Raw genomic sequence first — 15,611 nt, forward strand, 5'->3', positions numbered from 1 at the left:
ATCATCACTGCCCACACAGAATGTTTCAGGCCCCAAGTGTGCATCTTTTGTGAATGAACCCAGTGAACAGGCATGGCAGAAAGTAAGGAAGAAACAGATGACTGAAGAGAGGTAAAATATGGGTGGGAATTAATCAAAATGATCACATTTCAGTTTTGATGCCTTGATTTGCTGCAGCTGAACCTCAGTCACAGATAATGTAGTACCTCTCATCAGTAACAAGAGATTTCTGAGGTATAAATAGCTAAAAGAGATTGATCAATCATGGAAGACACCAGCAAGTTTCCATTCAGGTTCCATTTATTTTTGACATTTTTAAATAACCATCCTTGTGAGGGTAACTCCTGCATCACTCTAGAACTTCAGGTTCTATTTCTGAGTCTAGGACACAGGTCCCTGAAGGCCTCATCGATGCCACATCAGAATTTTCACCCAGTCCTGCCCCCAGCTGAGTCACCTTTGTTTTCCACTCACAGTCAGCACACGCCTGAAACACATGGCTGTGTGCTTCCTTTAAGATGCACCTGACCAGGCCCAGCTGCTCATGCCTGTAAACCCAGCACTGTGGAAAGCCAAGGTGGTCAGATCACTTGAGGTCAGGAGTTCGAGGCCAGCCTCCTCCAACATCGTGAAACCCTGTCTCTACTAAAAATACAAAAATTAGCTGGGCGTGGTGGCGCTGCCAGTAACACCAGCTACTAGGGAGGCTGAGGCATGAAAATCACTTGAACCTGGAAGATGGAGGTTGCAGTGAGCTGAGATTGTGCCACTGCACTTCAGCCTGAGGGACAGAGGGAGACTCCATCAAAAAAAAAAAAAAAAAAAAAGGATCTGTGTCCTAGATTTTAGTTCCCAAGGGTCCAGAAGACAGCGTATCCATCCCACTAACCAGGCCTTCCCTAGGAGCAAAGATGGAAGTCCACTCTCTCAGAAGGCCATGAGCCACAGGAAGGGCAGGGGACAGGACCGAAGAAGATCCTCTTGGGCTGCCTGACTTCCCTGAGTGTATGCATCAGCTCAGCCCGAATTGGGGCGAGGATCTCCCAATTGACATGACCCCTGTTGTCAAGACACTCCAGGGGGGCAGGATACAACTCCAGGCCTAACTTGCTCAGCCCACCTGTGTGACACAGCAGGTCTTTCAGAGCATTTGTGGAGGTCTCATTTCCATGAAAGTAGAAGGTGGTGAGCTGGGAGCAGTGGCTCAGGGCAGGCAGGAGGACCCTGAGTTGGGAGTCCTGGATCTGACAGTCCTTTAACATGAGGATCTCGAGAGTAGCAGCAACTTTCTCTAGCAGAACTCCAAGGGGCTCAAGATTGGTGGTCCACATTGGGATGTGAATCAGATGCAGCTCCTTTAGCCGACCGAGGCTTGGGTACTGAGACAGACATTCCATGTCCTGATCAGCTAGGTAAGCATTACAGAATGTAAAGGTCACAAAGGAGTTCTTGAGGCACCTAGGGAGAGCAAGAAGTTAGTTATGGGCAATGGTGCCAGTTAGAGGAGGGGAGTGGGAAATAATCTCAATGGTAAACTTGAAGTGGGCATTGAGTAATTCTGCACCTTACTACAACACAGGTGTTATAGGAACCTGCAATGGGGAAGCCTGTTTCACCCAAACACAAGTTTGTTCCCATCATCAGATGATGGTCCTCATGCAAGGTGCTGCCCGATGAAGACTCAGATCATTCAGGGGCAGCTCCATTTTAGGCTCAGTCCTTTCACCTTTGCTTGCGTGATTGGTTCAAGGCCACAACATCTTTAAAGCCTCTTTACTTCATCTTTCAGCAAACAACCTCATCTCTGGGCCAGAGGAGCCCAGTGGGAAATGTGCACAAAGAACTCAACTGAACAAGGTCTAGGGACATCAGCTAGGGCCACCTGCCTGCAAAGGTTCCCTGACATGCCCGCGTCTGCAAACCTCCTATCACTTTATACCACTCTCATGCCTACTCCCTCACCTCCGTCCAAGAAGCATGCTTTTCCCATGTCAACTACTTTTCCTGGGGTTCAAGAGAACCTTTTACAGACAGGCAATTAGAGACAGGATCATTGGTGTTTACTAAGCTGTGAGGACAGAGCTTCTACTGTGAAACAGGTTTGATGCACTTTCCCTTCTTTCATTCTCTCTTCTATATGAAAAGTTTCATCATATTAACTTTAAACACGCTTCCTAAAAAGGAATTCACAAATGCACCCTCTCTAGATCTGAACCCCTGACTACCTAGCTCCCTACATGTCTCTCTGTGTAGCATCTACCCCAGGCCATCCCTCTGCCCTTATTTGAGCAGTCTTGTGATACCCACTTCTGGATATAGAGCACTGAACAGCATAAGGTGTTGACATTCTAGCATCCCATTCACTGGGACATCACCAGTGGCTGACATACATTAGATGCCCACTAGCGTTTACTGTGAAAAAGAACAAAAGTCTGTGGTATGGTCTGCAGAGAAAGCTCACCATCATTTCTTACCTGAGCAGGTGCTCCAGGTGCTCTTTGATATTACTGATCTTTCTTATATAAAGCATCTGGGGGTAGTACAGGCAGAGGAACGAAGAGTCCAAGTCAGGAGCGAACTGCTGTTGGCCGCTCACGTGTAACTCACACCCATAACCGAAGGCTAAAAGGAGTTTGCGAAGATTGCTCATCTGGCTCAGGTAAGGGGCAAACTTTCCTGTTTTATTCAGACAGCATTTTCTCCTAACTTCCAACTCCTGGATACTGTCTGGGTATACCCTTTTCAATAAATTTCTGAAACTTGAAGTGGGCATTGAGTAATTCTGCACCTTACTACAACACAGGTGCACTAGACCTCTTCTGTAGTGGATCCACCTGCAGAGGTAGCTCAGGCATTCATCCAGCGTACTTTCCTTTAGGCACAGATCTATGAACACCTTCAAGGGCTGGTGCTCTCCCATCCTTGGACAGTCCTCCACTGTCTGCCTCTTACTCATGGCCTCTGGGGAGCAGGAGAAAACCTTGACTCCAGACCATATGGCCCAGAAACTCTCATCAACATCCCGCAAATCCAGCACTCGAAGTTTCCACCTCCTGTGAGTAACATAGGGGAAAAGCTCAGAATGTAGGCAAGGACCCACCCCTGACCTGAGCTTTCGCTCCACATCCAGGACATCAGTCAGCTGCTCCTGTCCTCAGTGCTCCTCCTGTCTCTTCTCCATCCGGTTCCCCCTTGGATTCTGCCTGATTCTCACTTCTAGAACCTTTACCTTCCACTGGGAGGAAGCAGGCTCCTGTTTCCTCGGTGGACCCTGTATGGTGAGCAGTCCTTTCCCAGAGGATCTGGGCAATGGTCAAGGCCTCTCACGGGCACCATCAGAAGCCTCTGAGCCACCCTAACTCCCCAACCCCACCACTCCTCCTGAGCCAGCTGTCCCTTCCCTGGAGGCCCGGACCCTTCCCCCCCCAGGCCACCTGAGTCACCTCACCTGGGGCGAACCTTCTGGGCCACCAGTGTATCAAGTCCCCTCAGGACAGCTTGCAAGGTCTCCAGATGAGGTGTCTTCATCAGGGATCCCAGGGGGAGGCGGACGAAGGGCCAGGCCTGCACCATCAGCTTCAGGGCCTCAAAACGTCTCATCCTGAAGGCCTCCATGAACATCAGAGGGAAGACCTCCCTGGGCAGCTGGTCCGGGGTGAAGATGGTCAAGAGCTGGTTCCTCAGCAGGCTCTGCCCTGCCAGCCCCAGGAGTCTGGATGGGGACTGGAGGCTCATTCTGACAAATCTGCAAGAAAAACTCTAGAGGACAATCCAGTGAAAAGGCAAGTTTCTCGGGCCATTCCCCAGCAACCCCCCCTTCTCCTAGGGCCAAAGTCATTTCTCTAGCATGTGTGAAAGAGCCCTCAGTTTACTCCAATTACATTCTGCAATAAGAGGCCACAGAGGCATAGTTCTGCCTTTCTGGTACCAAGAATAATGTGTCCCAACCTCTAAAGAGCAGGCAAGATCACTCCTATAGGGTCTGTGAATTACTAGCCACTGCTTCACTAAACTGATACCACTGGGAAGTGTTACCAAGGATTTTTGAAGCTTAGATCTCCACTTTTTTGAGAAAACAGAATGTCTTCTTGGCCGGGTGCGGTGGTTCATGCTTGTAATCCTAGCACTTTGGGAGCCCGAGGTGGGCGGATCATGAGGTCGGGAGTTCGAGACCAGCCTGGCCAAAATGGTGAAATACCATCTCTACTAATACAAAATATTAGCCAGGTGTGGTGGTCCATGCCTGTAATCCCAGCTACTTGGGAAGCTGAGGCAGGAGAATCTCTTAACCCGAGGGCCAGAGTTTGCAGTGAGCCAAAATCTAGCCACTGCCCTCCAGCCTGAGTGGCGGAGTGAGACTCTGTCTCAAAAAAAAAAAAAAAAAAAAAAATGTAAGAAGCCAAGCATGGCGGCTTACAGCTGTAATCCCAACACTTTGGGAAGCCAAGGCAGAATAATCACTTGAGCCCAGGAGTTCCAGATCAGCCAGGGCAACATAGTGATATCCCATGTCTACTAGACGGTATTAGAATATTAAATAATTATCTGAGCATTGTGGCACATGCCTATAGTCTCAGCTACTCTGCAGGTGGAGGTGGGAGGATGGCTTGAGCCTGGGAAGCAGAGGTTTCAGTTATCTGAGATTGTGCCACCACACTTCAGCCTGGGCAACAGAGAAAGACTCTGTCTCAAATAATAATAATAATAATAACACACTTTGGGATGGAGTCTAGGGGGAAGAAATGGATCCTACTTTCAAAACAAAGACTCTACTCTTGAAAATAGTGTGTGGGGCCAGACATGGTGGCTCATGCCTATAATCCCAAGACTTTAGGGGACAAGGTGGGGGGTTTGCTTGAGTCCAGGTGTTCCAGACTAGCCTGGCTAACAAAGCGAGACCCCATCATTATAAAAAAAATTAATAGAACATGGTGGAAGGAATATCTTTATAATTTTAGTACAAAACAAAGCCTATCTTTCAAAATCACAACAGCATTCCTGGGTGGGGTGACTCTTCCCTGTAATCCCAGCACTTTGGGAGGCTAAGGGCTGGCAGATTGCATGGAGTCCAGGGGTTCCAGACCAGCCTGGGCAATATGGTAGAACCCCATCTCTACTAAAAATACAATTAGCCAGGCCTCATGTTGTGGGTCCGTAGTCCCAGCTACTGGGAAGGCTGAGGTGAGAAGATCCCTTGAATACAGGAGACAGAGGTTGCAGTGAGGCAATTATTACACCACTGCAGTACAGCTGGGTGACAGAGTGAGACTTTGTCTCAAGAAATTAAAATCACAATAACATAGTCTATAAACTGTAAATTAAGGGCACACAATCTACAAACTTTAAATGTCAAGGAATGAGACATTAATTAATTGGATTCTTTTTTTTTTTTTTTAATTGAGACGGAGTCTATCGCCCAGGCTGGAGTGCAATGGCCTGATCTCGGCTCACTGCAACCCCCACCTCCCCAGTTGAAGCAATTCACCTGCCTCAGCCTCCTGAGTAGCTTGGATTACAGGCATGTGCCACCATGCCCAGTTAATTTTTGTATTTTTAGTAGAGAAGGGGTTTCACCGTGTTGGTCAGGCTGGTCTCAAATTCCTGACCTCAGGTGATGCACCCACCTTGGTCTCCCAAAGTGCTGGGATTACAGGCATGAGCCACTGTCCCTGGTCCAATTGGATTCTTTTATAATTCTTTGGTTAAGAATTTTGAAATGACATAAAACAAAGCACAAATAAATTTTTTTTTCGTTTTTAAGGCAAAGTCTTGCTGGGTCACCCAGGTGTGCACCACCATGCCTGGCTAATGTTTGCATTTTAAGTAGAAATGGAGTTGGCCTCATGTGATCTGGCTGCCTTGGCCTTTCAAGGTTGATGGAATTACAGGTGTGAGCCATCATGGGCGTCTCAGCTACTTGGAAGGCTGAGGAGGGAGGATCAGTTGAGCCTGAGGGGCAGAGGTTGCAGTGAGGTGAGGAGTTTGAGAGCAGTGTAGCCAACATGGCAACATCTCAACTCTACTAAAAATACAAAAATTAGCTGCGCATGTTGGCAGGCGCCTTGTAATCCCAGCTACTTGGGAGGCTGAGGCGGGAGAATTGCTTGAAGCCGGGAGGCGGAGGTTGCAGTGAGCTGAGATGGCGACACTACTCTCCAGCGTGGGCGACAGAGTGAGACTCCTTCTTGGAAAAAAAAAAAAAAAAGAACTTTGAAATGTGGCAGGGCCCAGTAGCTCATGCCTGTTATCCCAGCACTTTGGGAGGCCAAGGCAGGTTGACCACTTGAGAGGTCAGGAGTTCAAGACCAGCCTGGCCAACATGGTGAAAACTTACCTCTACTAAAAATACAAAATTGGGGCTGGGCGCGGTAGCTCACACCTGTAATCCCAGCACTTTGGGAGGCCGAGGCGGGCAGATCACCAAGTCAGGAGTTCGAGACAAGCCTGGCCAACATGGTGAAACCCCATCTGTACTAAAAATACAAAAATTAGCCAGGTGTGGTGGCGGGTGCCTGTAATCCCAGTACTCGGGAGGCTGAGGCAAGAGAATCGCTTGAACCTGGGAGGTGGAGATTGCAGTGAGCTGAGATTGTGCCATTGCCCTGCAGCCAGGGCAACAGAGTGACGCTCTGTCTCAAAAAAAAAAAAAAAAAAAAAAAAAGAAGAAGTTTATCAAGCCCTGAAACAACATAGGAAAAAAAAAATACAAAATTTAGTCAGGCATAGTGGTGTGCGCCTGTAATTCCAGATAGTAGGGAGGCTGAGGCAGGAGAATCACTTCATTCGGGAGGCAGATGTTGCAGTGAACCAGGATCGCACCACTGCACTCCAGCCTGGGTGACAGAGCAAGAGTCTGTCTCAAAAAAATAAAAGAGAACTTTGAGATGGCATAAACTAAAACAGAAATAAAATATTTGGAGAGTGGCTGGGCGTGGTGGTTCATGCCTGTAATCTCAGCACTTTGGGAGGCTGAGGCGGGTGAACCACGAGGTCAGGAGTTCAAGACCAGCCTGGCCAACATGGTGAAACCTCTCTCTCTAAAAATACAAAAAAAATTAGCCAGGCGTGGTGGTGGGCGCCTGTAGTCCCAGCTACTTGGGAGGCTGAGGCAGGAGAATTGCTTGAACTCGGGAGGTGGAGGTTGCAATGAGCCGAGATCGTGCCACTGCACTCCAGCCTGGGCAACAGAGTGAGACTCTGTCTCAAAACAGAAACAAACAAACAAACAAAAATATATATGTATATATATATTTGGAGTGTAGATAAACTGTATTAGAGGAAAAATCAAAGCCTACATCTGTTCATCTGAAAAACAGGCAGGAGAATTCTGTGTCGTCTTGACCTGCATGTCGTCATCCCAACTGTCTGAGTGTGGGTCATAGGAGGGCCCTTTGTGGAGGTCCCTGACTTACCAGATCTGGACTCACTTTGCAGTGTGCTCGGATCTCATGGAGAACCAAGCAGTAACTCCAGGCACCACAGCTCTGGGTCTCTTCTGGGGGTGCTCACAAGCTTTCTTGAACCTTTCTCATCACACCTCCCCTTTTCAACCACCAGCTTCCCATCAGAGAGTGATGCCTGATTGGATTTCTGAAGCTCCACCCAGTTAAGCCTGTGAATTCAGGTGTCCCTTGGATATCCAATCATGAAACTGAAAGTGTTGAGATTAGGATGCAAGTCAAGAATTCATTTTGATAACGTTGATCCAGCCAAAGATCTCCGAACCATAAAGCTTTCAGGTTTTGTTTTTCTGTCTAATCTCAGGAACAGATTGAACCCTTCCCTGTCTCAAACTCAAAAATAGGAAGGTCACATATTAGTACAACTCATTCTCTGTGGAGGGCATTAATGAATGAATTCTTGACTTCCACACTAATCCTAACAAACACTGATGGAATTTACTAAGGGACTGACTGATAAGATGGGTGGTGTGTGCCTGTAATCCCACTGAGCAATTCATATTGAGGAATTATTTTCTTATTTTGCTGAGAATATTTTTAAAATCTTGAATGAGTCATTGAATTTTTTCAAATGTTTTTCCTGGCCGGGCGCGGTGGCTCAAGCCTGTAATCCCAGCACTTTGGGAGGCCGAGGCCGGCGGATCACAAGGTCAGGAGATCGAGACCATCCTGGCTAACACGGTGAAACCCCGTCTCTAATAAAAATACAAAAAATTAGCCGGGCGTGGCGGCAGGCGCCTGCAGTCCCAGCTACTAGGGAGGCTGAGGCAGGAGAATGGCGGGAATCCGGGAGGCGGAGCTTGCAGTGAGCAGAGATCACGCCACTGCACTCCAGCCTGGGCGACAGAGCAAGACTCAGTCTCAAAAAAAAAAAAAAAAAAATGTTTTTCCTACATCAATTAAGATGATCATTTTCTGGTGCTTTTATTCTATTTATTTGTTTAAATACATTGGTTGAATTCAAATGTTCAACTAATTATGCATTTTTTTTTTTGGGGAGACAGAGTCTCGCTCTGTGGTCCCGGCTGGAGTGCAGTGGCATGATCTCGGCTTACTGCAACCTCCATCTCCCGAGGTCAAGCGATTCTCCTGCCTCAGCCTCCTGAGTGGCTGGAATTACAAATGTGCACCACCACGCCTGGCTAATTTTTGTATTTTTACTAGAGACAGGGTTTCCCATGTTGCCCAGGCTGGTCTTGAACTTGTGCTCTCTGGTGATCTGCCTACCTCGGCCTCCCAAAGTTGTTGGGAGTGCAGGCATGAGCCACTGCGCCTGGCCCAATCATGCATGTTTGGTTGATATTCAAATGTTAAAATCATTTTCATTGTCCCTTTGATCATTTTTATAAATTGTTGGAAGACATAGGTGGATGGGAATGGAAGGAGAAGAGTGGAGAGACAGGTGGCCCTAAAGTGGGTGGAAGGTACATATGCCTTCATTTTACTGAGGACTAAGGTCTGAATTTTTTATCTTGCCCAAATTCCTAAGGAGTCTAGAGTCATGCCCCAAAATCAAAAATTCTCATCAGATGAGTTTTTTTTTTAGCCCTGTATATGGCGACTTACTTTCCAATCTGACTCTGGCATAACATCCTGTGACAGAGGAGAAAGTCAAGATATTTTGCCCCAAGGCGTGTTTCTTTGCCGTATCTTGAAATGGCCCTGCAAAGCTGTCCTTTATGGGAGAAAATCTGCATCTGTAAAGAATCTCTATTAACACAGCTAGATCTTTTTCTTGCAGGCCCTCCCAATCCTGAAGAGATGAACTGTCTGGCACCTTTTAAGGGTCTGAATAGGAAACATCTGTCATCTGTTGTCTCTAAGGGTGGCCACTATAAGACTTCAAAAGAACCTTGGTCTCCACAATCTTTTATTTCACCCTGACCGTTTCCTTTCTATGGATCCCTGGTCTTTAGACAAACTCAACCAATTGTCAACCAGAAAATGTTTACATTTACCTATAGCCTGGAAGCCCCCCACCCTTCAGTTGTCTCTCCTTTCTGAGCCAAACCAATGTAATTCTTTTCTTTTCTTTCCTTTTCTTTCTCTCTCTCTCTCTCTCTCTCTCTCTTTCTTTCTTTCACATGGATTCTCACTCTGTCGCCCAGGCTGAAATGCGTGTGCTCTTGGCTTACTGCGACCCCTGTCTCCCGGGTTCAAGTAATTCTCCTGTCTCAGCCTCCCGAGTAGCTGGGAATACAGGCACACACCATCATGCCTGGCTAATTTTTGTATTTTTACAAAAATTAGATGGGGTTTCACCATGTTGGCCAGGCTGGTCTCTAACTCCTGACCTCGGCCTCCCAAAGTGCTGGGATTACAGGCATGAGCCACTGCGCCCAGCCTTATTTATAATTAATTAATTAATTAATTAATAAGACAGGTTCTCACTCTGTCACCCAGGCTGGAGTGCAGTGGCAGATCTCAGCTCACTGCAACCTCTGCCTCCTGGGCTCAAGTGATCCTTCCACCTCAGCCCCCCAAGTCACTGAGAGTACAGGTGCATGCCACCACGACCAGCTAATTTTTGTATTTCTTGTAGAGATGAGGTTTTGCCACATTGCCCAGGCTGGTCTTGAACTCTTGGACTCACAATCTTCCCACTTTGGCTTTCCAAATGCTGGGATTACTGGTGTTAACCACCATGCTTGCTCCTCTATCCCAATTTAAACCACAATCACACAATCTAGTGTCAATGGAAATTAAGGCTGTTGAGGGAGAAATAATTTGATAAAAGTTTATTGGAAGTTGAATGTGAGAATTGACCCAGGAACATACAGCAGCAAAGTGGGTGTGTTGCAAAGTCTGTTATAAGTTGGAATGCTTTCATGAGAGAGTGTAGAAGGCAGTGGGACTCCTCATAGCTGAGTTGTCCTTCTTCAATGATGAGTACACTACAGAGGTTACAATCATTGGCCAAGGTTGACAATGAACAGGCCAAAATGCTTGATGTGCAAGACAGTCAAACTTCACGATCAAAATCAAATCAGTGTCCTTCTCAATGTCAGAAGGTGAAGCCTTCATCAGTACTTGAAGAGTTTGAGAAGCTCATGATCAGATGATTTACTCAGGGACAGGATGTAAGACATGAATCCTAAGTCTTTCTCCAGGTGGTTGATTTGGAAGCCCGCCAACTGTGATCTGCAGGTTTTTGTTTTTGTCTTTTTTTTTTTGAGATGGAGTCTCACTCTGTCACCCAGGCTGGAGTGCAATGCTGCAGTCTTGGCTCACTGCAATGTCCACCTCCCTGTTTCAAGCAATTCTCCTGCCTCAGCCTCCCAAGCAGCTGGGATTACAGGCATGCCCCAACACACCTGGCTAATTTATATATATATATATATATATATATATATATATATATATATATATATTTTAGTAGAGATGGGGTTTCACCATGTTGGCCAGGCTGGTCTTGAACTCCTGGCCTTAGGTGATTCACCCGCCTTGGCCCCTTAAAGTGTTGGGATTACAAGTGTTAGCCACCAAGCCTGGCCAATCTGCAGGTTTTCACTGGCAGTGTGCAGATGCAGCTATGATGAAGAATAACCACGACCATCACATTACCCCCGACTGGTGGGGAATGGGATCCTTTGACCCTTTCTCACCCTAAAACTGGGTTACTCATCTGTGTGCCAACAAAAATATGGTGTACTTAACAGACAGAGAAAGAGACTCTGTAAAAAAGGATATTTTTTTCTTTTTTTTTTTTTTTTTTTTTTTTTTGAGATGGAGTCTCGTTGTCGCCCAGGCTGGAGTGCAGTGGCAGGATCTCGGCTCACTGCAGGCTCTGCCCCCCGGGGTTCACGCCATTCTCCTGCCTCAGCCTCCCGAGTAGCTGGGACTACAGGCGCCTGCCACCTCGCCCGGCTAATTTTTTGTATTTTTAGTAGAGACAGGGTTTCACCATGTTAGCCAGGATGGTCTCGATCTCCTGACCTCGTGATCCGCCCGCCTCGGCCTCCCAAAGTGCTGGGATTACAGGCGTGAGCCACCGCGCCCGGCCTGGATTTTTTTTTTTCTTATGAAATGAGCAAAGCAATGGGAATAGGTGTGAGACTATTCAGGGAGGTCAAGGAAGCAAGGGTTTTGAAAGGAAAAATAAGGAGGATTACATAAGTGGTTTTGAAGGTATCCTCCCTGGCCATAAGGATCACAATTAAGGTGGCATTGGCCAATGTTGGAAAGAATCTCCCTCTATGCCCACAAAAACCCAACACATTGACCATGCCTTGGTTCAATCTCAAGGTCCCATTGGAACACTAAGCCCAACCCAGCCCAGCCCAGCCCAGCCACCACCCTTACTTCTTTTTGTAATTTTTACCTGATTTCCTCCAGAGAAACCTGGAACAAAATCTTGAGACCAATCACACCCTTAGTGGTACCTCTCTTCCACACGAATGAGCATACAATTTGCTCATATGGGTAACTTAAATCCCAAATGACCAATATATACACGAACATTTAAATTCGATTTTGTAGGGATGAAACCACTGCCTTCATGAAGCCGTTTTTTGTTTTGTTTGTTCTTGTTTTTGATACAGGCTCTGTTGCCCAGCCCAGAGGGCAGTGGATTGATCTCGGCTCACTGCAACCTCTGCATCGTGGGGATCAAAAAATGGATCTTCCCATTTCAGCCTCCAGAGTAGCTGGGACCACAGGTGTGCGCCACCATGCTTCGCTGATTTTTTTTTTTTTTTTGAGATGGAGTCTTCCTCTGTCATCCAGGCTGTAGTACAGTGGCATGATCTTGGCTCACTGCAACCTCCACCTCCCAGGTTCAAGTGATTCTTCTGCCTCAGACTCCTCAGACTAGAGGTGCGTGCCACCATGCCCAGCTAATTATTGTATTTTTAGTAGAGACAGGATTTCACCATATTGGCCAGGCTGGTCTCGAACTGCTGACCTTGTGATCTGCCCACCTTGTCCTCTCAGAGGGCTAGGATTACAGGCGTGAGCCACTGCGCCTGGCTTATAAAGTTTAAACTCTGAAACATTTTATTTTTATTTATTTATTTATTTATTTACTTATTTATTTATTTATCTTGAGACTGAGTCTTGCTCTGTCACCCAGGCTGCAGTGCAGTGGCACGATCTTGGCTCACTGCAAGCTCCGACTCTCAGGTTCATGCCATTCTCCTGCCTCAGCCTCTGGAGTAGCTGGGACTACAGGCACCCGACACCATACCTGGCTAATTTTTTGTATTTTTAGTGGAGACGGGGTTTCACTGTTAGCCAGGATGATCTCTATCGCCTGACCTCATGATCTGCCCGCCTCAGCCTCCCAAAGTGCTGGGATTATAGGCGTGAGCCACCGTGCCGGGCTGAAACCTTTTATAATTTTGTTTTGTTTTGCTTTTTGAGGCGGAGTCTCTCTCTGTCACCTAAGCTGCAGTGCAGTGGCACGATCTTGGCTCACTGCAACCTCCGCCTCCTGGGTTCAAGTGATTCTCCTGCCTCAGTCTCCTGAGTAGCTGGGACTACAGGCCCCGCCACCACACCCGGCTAATTTTTGTATTTTTAGTAGAGACAGGGTTTCACCATGTTGGCCAAAATGGTCTCGATCTCCTGACTTTGTGATCCACCCGCCTGGGCCTCCCAAAGTGCTGGGATTACAGGCGTGAGCTACTGTGCCCAGCCCATTTTGATAATTTTGATGGGGCCAAAGATTTCCTCAACATTAATCTTTTTAGGTTTTGTTTTTCTGTCTAATGTTAGGAACAGAGTGAGAGCTTCCCTGTGTCACACTCAGGACAAAGGTCACATACTGGTAAATTCCATCAGTGTTTGTTAGGGTTAGGGTGGAAGTCAAGAATTCATTCATTAATGCCCTCCACAGACAGAGATGGAGTGGCAGTAATATGTGACCTTCCTAGCCCTGAGTGGAAGACAGGGAAGGGTTCAACCTATTCCTGAGATTAGACAGAAAATCAAAACCTGAAAATATTATGGTTTGGAGTTCTTTGGTCACATCAAAATCAAAATGAGTTCTTGACTTCCACCCTAATTACAGTGCTTTCAATTTCATGATTGGATATCTGATTCAATCCATTATTCTGCAGAAAGCCAAAACTTCAATCAGGCTTAACTGGGTGGAGTTCAGAAATCCAATCAGGCATCACTTTCTAATAGGAAGCTGGAAGTTGATAAGGGAGGTGGGATTAGGAAGGTCCAAGAAAGGTGCTGGGCGCCGTGGCTCATGCCTGTAATCCCAGCACTTTGGGAAGCCGAGGAGGAGGGCGGATCATGAGGTCAGGAGTTCCCAAGACCAGCCTGGCCAATATGGTGAAACACCATCTCTACTAAAAATACAAAATTAGCCAGGTGTGGTGGCGCATGCCTGTAATTCCGGCTACTTTGGAGGCTGAGACAGGAGAATTGCTTGAACCCAGGAGGTGGAGGTTGCGGTGAGCCAAGATCACGCCATTGCACTCCAAACTGGGCAACAAGAGTGAAAATCCATCTCAAAAAAAAGAAAGGTCCAAGAAAGCTTGTGAACATCCACAGAAGAGACCCTGAGCTGTGGTGCCTGGAGTTATTGCTTGGTTCTTCAAGAGGTCCGAGCAGACTGCAAAGTGAGTCCAGATCTGGTAAGTCAGGGACCTTCACAAGGGCAGCCAGTAGAGATGGCGACATGAAAGCCAGGGTGGCACAGAGAATTTTCCTGCCTGTTTTTCAGATGAACAGGTGTAGGCTTTAATCTTTTCTTGAATGCAGTTTTATCTGTTCACTCCAAATATTTTATTTCAAAGGTTTTTTTTTTTTTTTTCCTGAGATGGAGTCTTGCTCTGTGACCCAGGCTGGAGTGCAACGATGCAGTCTCCGCTCACTGCAACCTCCGCCTCCCGGGTTCAAGTGATTCTCCTGCCTCAGCCTCCCGAGTAGGTGGGATTACAGGTGCCAGCCACCATGCCCGACTAATTTTTGTATTTTTAGTAGAGACAGGGTTTCACTATGTTGGCCAGGCTGGTCTCGAACACCTAACCTCGTGATCTGCCCACCTAGGCCTCCCAAAGTGCTGGGATTATAGGTGTGAGCCATGGTGCCCAGCTTCAAAGTTCTGAATCAAGCAGTTAAAAAATAATGCAATTGACTGAAGTCTTTTTTTTTTTTTTTTTTTTTTTTGAGACAGTGTCTTGCTGCATCATTCTTGGTGGAGTGCAGTGTTGTGATCTCGACTCACTGCAACCTCTGCCTTCCAGGCTCAAGCAATCCTCCCTACTCAGAAGTTCTAGCCTTCTGATCGCACCACCGCACTCCAGCCTGGGGGACAGAGAAAGACTCCGTCTCAAAAAAAAAAAAAAAAAAAAAAAAAAAAAGAAGTTCTAGCCTTCTGAATAGCTGGAATTCAGGCATGCAGCAGTATAACTGGCTAATTTTTTTGTTTTTGTTTTTGTTTTTTTCTTTTTTTTTTTGAGACGGAGTCTCACTCTGTTGCCCAGGTTCAAGTGCAGAGGCACGATCTTGGCTCACTGCAACTTCTTCTTCCGGGGTTCAAGTGATTTTCCTGCTTCAGCCTCCCAAGTAGCTGGGACTATGAGTGTGTGCCACCACGCCTGGCTAATTTTTGTATTTTTTTTTTTTTTTTTGAGACGGAGTCTCGCTCTGTCACCCAGGCTGGAGTGCAGTGGCGCAATCTCGGCTCACTGCAAGCTCCGCCTCCCGGGTTCACGCCATTCTCCTGCCTCAGCCTCTCCGAGTAGCTGGGACTACAGGCGCCCGCCACCACACCCGGCTAATTTTTTTTTTTGTTTTCAGTAGAGACGGGGTTTCACCGTGGTCTCGATCTCCTGACCTCGTGATCTGCCCGCCTCGGCCTCCCAAAGTGCTGGGATTACAAGCGTGAGCCACCGCGCCCGGCCTAATTTTTGTATTTTTAATAGAGATGGGGTTTCACTACATTGACCAGGCTGGTCTTAAACTCCCAAACTCAGATGATCTGCCCACCTCAGTCTCGAAAATTGCTGAGATTACAGGTGTGAGCCACTGTGCCGGGCCTATTACTATTTTTTTTTATAGTGATGGCATCTTGGTTTGTTACCTAGGCTGGTCTGGGACACCTAGATTCAAGCAAACCTCCCACTTTGCCTTCTAAAGTCTTGGGATTACAGGCATGAGCCAACACGACTGGTCTCATACACCATTTTCAAGAAT

At 47.0% G+C, this 15,611-nt stretch overlaps 1 protein-coding gene across 1 annotated transcript; it reads right to left on the bottom strand.

Moving 5' to 3' along the window:
• Window positions 1-778: 778 nt before the first annotated feature.
• Window positions 779-3,760, bottom strand: PRAMEF17 (PRAME family member 17). Its single transcript, XM_055261641.1, has 3 exons — window positions 3,449-3,760; window positions 2,475-3,053; window positions 779-1,458 (listed from the first exon to the last, which is right to left on the bottom strand). The coding sequence occupies exons 1-3, from the start codon at window positions 3,733-3,735 to the stop codon at window positions 900-902; spliced, it is 1,425 nt and encodes a 474-aa protein (XP_055117616.1). The 5' UTR covers window positions 3,736-3,760; the 3' UTR covers window positions 779-899.
• Between the last annotated feature and the right edge of the window lie 11,851 nt (window positions 3,761-15,611).

Source organism: Symphalangus syndactylus, chromosome 22 (genome assembly GCF_028878055.3).
Source record: "Symphalangus syndactylus isolate Jambi chromosome 22, NHGRI_mSymSyn1-v2.1_pri, whole genome shotgun sequence".
NCBI classification, from domain to species: Eukaryota; Metazoa; Chordata; class Mammalia; order Primates; family Hylobatidae; genus Symphalangus; species Symphalangus syndactylus.

Excerpts from the sequence above, each read along its gene's own strand:
- PRAMEF17 (XM_055261641.1), bottom strand. The coding sequence starts at position 3,735 with ATGAGCCTCCAGTCCCCATCCAGACTCCTGGGGCTGGCAGGGCAGAGC. Across the intron at positions 3,054-3,448 it reads GCCCAGAAGGTTCGCCCCAG|GAGGTGGAAACTTCGAGTGC; the intron begins GTGAGGTGACTC and ends TGTTACTCACAG. Across the intron at positions 1,459-2,474 it reads CACCTGGAGCACCTGCTCAG|GTGCCTCAAGAACTCCTTTG; the intron begins GTAAGAAATGAT and ends TGCTCTCCCTAG.